This window comes from Beta vulgaris, chromosome 5 (assembly GCF_026745355.1).
Source record: "Beta vulgaris subsp. vulgaris cultivar EL10 chromosome 5, EL10.2, whole genome shotgun sequence".
NCBI classification, from domain to species: domain Eukaryota; kingdom Viridiplantae; phylum Streptophyta; class Magnoliopsida; order Caryophyllales; family Amaranthaceae; genus Beta; species Beta vulgaris.
The window spans coordinates 2,222,034-2,229,171 of NC_079206.1; the positions used below are offsets into that span (position 1 = coordinate 2,222,034).

The window sequence follows — 7,138 nt, forward strand, 5'->3', positions numbered from 1 at the left end:
ATAGGCCTGTGGGTAAGCCCGTTCGTTTATCAGAACGGGTTATGAACAAGTAGTTAAACCCGCATAAAAAGGCTTGAACTAGACATGTTAGGCCTGTTGGACAAAAATTTAAGGTTAGATCTGGCCTTGCAACCCGTCCAAACTCGCAAATAATCACCTCTATGGGCCACGCTACATAAGAAAAATTTAGCCCACCATGTCAGGTTGTGTCGGGACAAGTTTTGAATCGATTTTTTATGTCCCAACCCGCTAGTTCAGGTCAAATATAGTTAGTTTTGTATGAATATTTAATTTTCCCATATAAATAAGTTATATGAAAGAAATGATGTGCAAAAAAAACTTGAATAAAAAATCTCCGTCCTAGTAACAGATTTACTGATTACTAACTAAAGAAATTGATGACCATTAGTCATTAAGTGTATTTTGATATATTTGTATTCACATGGACACTTGCTGCATTATTAAACCACGAGGGTACCCTATCCTATGTAGGATACCCTATCCTATGTATTTTAGTAAATCTTAGTAATATCTGGTAAAAAATTCGTTGTATATATTCAACACTGCTTTGAGTATAATGTCTAGACTCTATAGAAACCTAATTATTTTCCTCACACATGTAAATATGTTGCTTCTTAAGAAGATGATGGTTTGGGTACATAATGAAAGATAAGTGATGTCATTTTCGTCATTAGAGTCCGTTTAAATTTATTTACAATTGATAAGTGCATATAGGGGTACTAAACGAGTTGAGCAACTTGTGAATAGCTCAAACTCGGCTTGAATTGACTCGACACGACTTAAAAAAATCGATATTACTATCTTAGAGCATGTTTGGTAACTTTGGTTGAGTATTTTAAGATTGATTCCCGGCCAGTACCAACATTATAAGTGGAAGTGAGAGAAGATAGGAAGGAATCAACCCCACATAGAAAAACGTGGCCACAGAATTCACAAGAACAAAAACGCACTCTTACTCTTTCGTTCTTCCTCTTCCTCTCTCTGCAAAGTGCCATAGACCACCATGGCAGTTTCTTCCTTATCACCCCCAAGCTTCCAAGGTGCTCTTCTTCACAAATCACACTTTCTTGGCCAAAACCACATCAAGCTATCAACTCAAAAATCAATCTCAACTTTATGTCCCAAAACAATCTCAAATAAACCAACCATTACTGCTAAGTTTGATCTCTATCAAATATTGGGTGGCAGAGGTTTATGCAATGGTGAAGCAGGCATTATAGAAGAGCTGAAAAAAGACACTCAAAACCCGCCACAAAAAAGCGAGGGTAGCGAAGAGGACTTCGATAACAAAGCAATTACAGCCTCGAACATTGAAGAAATTATACCGGAAAATGCATTCGAGAAGGAGCTCTTAGGCTTAACTGGTGGATTTCCTGGAGGCGAAAAAGGACTCAAGAAATTCATTGAGAAAAACCCACCTCCACCCAAGACTGAAAACAAACAAAATGAAGATATGAAGATGGTTTTGAGCTCTAAGAAGCCGAAACCACCTGAATTGCCATTGTTGTTGCCTGGGATGATTGCCATTGTTAAGAACCCAAATAATCCGTACTATATGTACTGTGGCATTGTTCAGAGGATTACTGATGGTAAAGCGGGAGTGCTGTTTGAAGGAGGGAATTGGGATAGGCTGATTACCTTCAGGCTTGAGGAGCTTGAAAGGAGAGAGAACGGCCCACCAATGACTAATGCCAAGTCTGCTGTGCTTGAGCCTTTGATTGAAATGCTTGAAAATCAATCAACATAAACTAGTAAGAATGCTTCAGTAAGATTTTTAGTGTGTTATCTTTACTGCTGTTCGTGTATTGTACAGATCAGAAGCTGGAACTTACCCATCTTTTCACTCAGTAATAAGAACACCCAAGTAAAAAGTTTAGGTTGTTCTACGATCCTGCCTTAGATTTTGTAATTATATTTCCATTTCAAGCACATAATTTGAAGTTAGTTCCAAGCTGATAAAATCCAACATCCAACACATAAAATTACAGAGGTATTCTCCGAGCCATATAACAGTAGCATTAGCAATTTTTTAAGTGCATGAGAAAAGCATAGATGGCTAATTAGTTTTCTATCTAACACCCTCTATCTAACCCAACTTTGGTTTAGGAAGCGTATTGATGTCAATACACAGGGTGTTGGATGAAGAACTGGTTATCCATTTAGCTAACTCTTAACGCAAAGGTGATAATCAAAAAAACTTTGACAAACCCACTTTAGATGATATCAAAGACATGCAAGATAGTATGGTTTAGCATGGTACCACAAATTGTCACAAGTTATTAAACACAACAAAGCAAACTACCTCAAAAGTTGGATATCGCAATTCTGGTATAATTTCTATTCAGTATCTGGTATTTTCAAACAATTCGTCTATACATCAACTGGTAAAACAACCTAGCTGATGTATTCGGACCAGTATTTCTTCTACCTATGCTACCTTCTTTACTCAGGTTATAACGGCAGCAACAATATCTCAAAATGAAACCGAAGTTTACCATTTTTTCCTCCAAAATGGAACCAAAACATTATTACACACGATAACCATTGAATAATCAGAGTTTAGATGCAGCCACCCAACTGCAGGCCAAAAAGAAGACAGCACACACAGTAGTTAGCAAAACAGGAGGTTGAGATCTAAAAGAGGTTGCAAGGGCGAGGGGACATCAAAGGTACAATAAACTCAGGACAACGTGCATTACCAGTATGGCCTCTATCTCATCCTTAGAGACAGGGACTCGTTTGGGCTGATCAGAAGCCTTCCCAGAGGCAGACAAGGAGGAGTTGCTGGAAGCTGACCTGGATAGGAACGCCTTTAAGGTATCATCTGTTGCTGGGGTAGATGTTTCTGGAAATAAGGAAGAAAGAAGGGCAGATAAGAAAAGAAAGGAATATTAAATTGCATCAGTAACAGTCACCCAAATAGTTAAGTACTTAAGTAAATCATTAAGGTAGGTGAGACTAATAACTATAAGTTGTTAATTTTCAACAATTACTGAATCAGAAGACGATTTCCTAGCACATAAGCCCTTTCAAACAATAACACACTTCCACGCCCGAATAACATAAATATCCTATGAGAGCTAAGTTTCCAGTGAGCTAAAATTAGATGACAGACTCATTCTTGATATCATCGTTGGATACAAGTGACACTCAAACACATGTTTGCGAGCAACAGAGCCGAATACGCCGAATACATTACAGATCAGACTATCAAAATAAGAAGTTACAACAAAGAAACTGCATTCCCCAAATAACATCTACAGGAAGGTTACAGCTTACTGATCCTTTAGATATTATTTTCTAGTAAACATATTTCATGGAAACTCCATCCAGTAAAACGGAACTCTAAACTTCCTTCAGATACATCAGACTACTTCACCCATAGCCCAATGTTCTAGTGGTTAGGGCTTATACTCTGGATGACCAAGTCGCAAGACTGAGCGTCGTTACTCCCCTCCTCTCTCTATCTCCCTCTCCATATTGCAAATAAGTCATTGGCTCGTCGCAACTTCTATGAAGGAGTAGTACTTGAAATGCACTTATAATGAGTGCCAACACCAAGTTCTACCTTTTAGTCCCCCCAAACACCCTGAAAAGGGGCATAAAGGATGCAAAACCGTCATCTTAGATGATTTGTGCATGAGACAGTTCTGGTGAACCACTCTTGATAACTTGGTTGCACAGGGATGGATTTTGGCATGTCTACAGACAAATTACAGGCATGGAAGATCTTGCACAAAAAAACATTATAATATTTCTTATGTAAAAAATAGATTTTGTGCCTTTAGTTAGTATCAAATCACTTACTCTGAAACTTAGATATCCTATTTAGCAAAAGAATCAGATAAAACTCTATGAATGGGTATGGATTTCAGCAACTTAAACAAGTTTTGGTACCACTGAACAATTCCTGGTTGGCAAGTGGGAGGGAGGAAGAAAGATGTAGTGACCAGAGTTGAGGTTTTTGGCTTTAGATGATGGAGTTCAAGTGTTAAAAAACGTCTTTCCAATATTTTGCCAATCCACAGCACTGTGCAGTGTCCATTTGATTGTGCAGTCTGCATGGAAAGCGTTTGGTTATGCCTACATCTCCAGAAAAATTAAAATAAGTAAATTTGCAATGTATCCTGTATGTCTAAGACACCCTCATCCTCCGCATCTTGCGTGTAGGATATGGAGGAAAGGTGGAAGAAAAGGCTAGGGATGGATTTAGTACCCGCTACTTGTCTAACATAGCCGTGTTTCCTAGCTCATCAATGACCAAAGTATGTCAATCCCACAGGGCATAGAAGAATACTCTTGTTCAATTAGATTATAGAAGTATTTTTCAGTTCTGACAGCTCTAGCAATGGAAATGGATAAGCGGAAAACCAGATAGTATTTCCTCTAGTAGAACTTCAAGTTTCAAAATGACTTCTCTTCCCAATAATCTCTCCAAAGGAACAACTCAAACTAACAATAGTTGACTACAACCTTCTCTATTCTAATACCTCTTTTACATATATTAGAGAAATGAGCGACCCAAACTCATACAACTGCAGCAAATAATCTGAACTTTATAGTTTTCTAAAGAGTTGATCCACCCTCAACCACCAAAAATTCAACATTCATCATCATCATCAACAACAACAACGCCAACACCTCAATCTCAAAGGACGGGGTTGCTAAACGAGTCAACATTCTATATATGTTTGGACCGGTGAACCGGTGGTAGTCCACAAACACTCATCATTTCTTAATAATATACTCGATACGAGTAATTAAGATTTATAGACAAAAGCATTGATTCATCGTTTTTTTAGTTTTTATGTTTTCCAACTTCCTTACTTACTTGAAAAAAAATTACATTTTCATCTTTTCCATTTCAGCATTTGTGTTTCTTGCCCACCTCCCTATGCAACATAAGCTAAACACTACAAATTTCCCTAAATTTACATATAAGAACAGCAAATCTATAAATTGATTTGCACCCATCTTTAATTTATACTCCTGATATTACCCTAAGCAAATTATGGTTTAAATTAGCAAAGTAAATGTCTTACAATAAAGCAAATGAGTTGAAACCTAATCCCAGAATTTCCAATTTTGCACAAAATCACAAAGGTAAAACAATAAATCAAGAACAAGTCTAATTACCCAAATAAAAATTGTACTAAAAAACATGCTAACTACAAAAACAATGAAAAAATGATTAACATAAATCAGAAAATTAAAGCTTGCACATTTATGCAATTATCATTCAAAAACGATAAAATTAATGAAAACCCAAAAAAAAAAAAAGTAAAGTAGGAAGGAAAATTAAGAAGAAAAATAAACCAGAAGAAGGTTTTGGATGTCGTTGAGGAAATTTGATGCGAGGGATCCTCTTCAAAGCGTGTGTTCCAGCCATTTTATCTCTCTTTCTTTTCTTTTTTTCCTAAGAAAGAAAAATGTTGGAAAAAGTGGAGAAGATGGTGAAGTTTTTAGGACACGAGATAAACGGAAGTTTCAGATTCGAGAGAGAGAGGGGGGAGAAGTGGGGCGTTGGAGATTTGCAACGTGACACGACCTAGTCAAATGAGTACTTACGAAAATGTTTTAGGGCGAGAGTGAGAGATAGTTCAGTTGGTTAGAGTTTTTTTTTTCGGTTTAACGAGATTTTGAGATTTATTAATTCTCACTTTAACTTTATATATACTTCCTCCGTTCCATAATAAGTGAAACACTTACTATTTTAGAACGTTTCAAAATAAGTGAAACATACCCTAAATGGAAAAAATAAAGTGACAAAATGACAAGAGTACCCATCATAAACTTGTGTGTTTGCTTTTCTCCCTCTACTTTTGGTAACATAAAAGGGTATTTTATGACTTTTTGGCTTTTGAAAGTGATGTTTATTAAATCTTGTGCCCAATGCCTATGTTTCACTTATTATGGAACGGAGGAAGTATATATTTTTAATTCATATGAGCCAAGAAGGCAGTATAAAGTACAAACAAGGAGATAGGAATCCGAACCTGTAACCTATCAGTTCACAGCACCTCAATATTAACCACTAGGCCAAAACATCCTTGGTAAGGTGAGAAATTAATATCTAAAAAAATGTTTTCAATTGTGGTCTTGTGGACTAGTGCTTTATGTTGTAATGTGGGAAATTAATTAGCTTTTATGTGTTGATACACCTATTGTGGGAGTCACGTGACAATATGAAAAAATGCAACAAATTTATAGTGTGTATTGACCATCGTTGACTGTCACAATGAGTAAATTTAAGGTACGTTTGTCATTTTCAATTTCGGATGGAGTAAGTATCAGTTATAACATTTATATACAGTGTATTGTGGAGTTAGGAAAGCGTATTAAAATTTACTCTCTTTAGTCTTTATTAGTTTACCCTTTTTTTGCACAAAGTTTTAGGAAAAATAATGTTATGGGATATAGAAGGAAAGAGAAACTATAATTTTATGTTAAAGTTGAATATATATGTAATGGAAGGTTAGTGGTCCCATTTCAAAAATAAAAATCAGGATTTTTTCTACAAGTGGAGGGCCAACATAGAAAATCGGGCGATGCCCCCACATTTCTACATAATTAACATAAGCTAGCATTTCACAACCTAAAACGTCTTATTAGGTAGTTTTTTACAACTTTTTTTATTAGGTATTTTCTCACAAAAAGTTACTTTTATAAGGTACTCCCTCCATTTTTTTTAATCTACATACACATTTTGTACTTTACCATATTCACATAATGTAATTTGACCATGGTTTATCAATCATATATAAGGAAAAATATAATTACGTGAAATCCTGTTCGATTCATCTCAACATATATTCTCAAAATATCAACTTTTTATAAATTTTACTTATTATAATTAAAGATGTTAAACCAAAATCATTCAATGATAATGCTAAAAATCTAACTAATTTTTTTTTTGAGGGGAAAAGTCTAACTATTTTGATTAAAAGGAAATAGGGATGGTAGTTCTAACAACATTCCCTTTTTCTATTTATCTCTTTGTTTTTTTTGTTTTTTTTGGGTTGTGTTGGCCTGTTGAGTAGGTTCTATAGGTTGATATCAAAAACAAGTGGAAGAAAATAATGGGTCAGTTTGATATTCAGATTGGTACATAAAGATA

The 7,138-nt window shown here is 35.6% G+C and overlaps 2 protein-coding genes across 2 annotated transcripts; one reads left to right on the forward strand and one right to left on the reverse strand.

Annotated features, from left to right (window-relative positions):
- The first annotated feature begins 938 nt into the window (after nt 1-938).
- On the forward strand, nt 939-1,907 carry LOC104892149 (hypothetical protein). The gene has a single exon (XM_010677988.3). The coding sequence runs from the start codon at nt 1,025-1,027 to the stop codon at nt 1,766-1,768; it is 744 nt and encodes a 247-aa protein (XP_010676290.1). The 5' UTR covers nt 939-1,024; the 3' UTR covers nt 1,769-1,907.
- Nucleotides 1,908-2,336: 429 nt separating this feature from the next.
- LOC104892150 (hypothetical protein) lies at nt 2,337-5,568 on the reverse strand. The gene is made up of 3 exons (XM_010677989.4): nt 5,338-5,568; nt 2,721-2,866; nt 2,337-2,598 (listed from the first exon to the last, which is right to left on the reverse strand). The coding sequence occupies exons 1-3, from the start codon at nt 5,408-5,410 to the stop codon at nt 2,581-2,583; spliced, it is 237 nt and encodes a 78-aa protein (XP_010676291.1). The 5' UTR covers nt 5,411-5,568; the 3' UTR covers nt 2,337-2,580.
- Nucleotides 5,569-7,138: the final 1,570 nt, after the last annotated feature.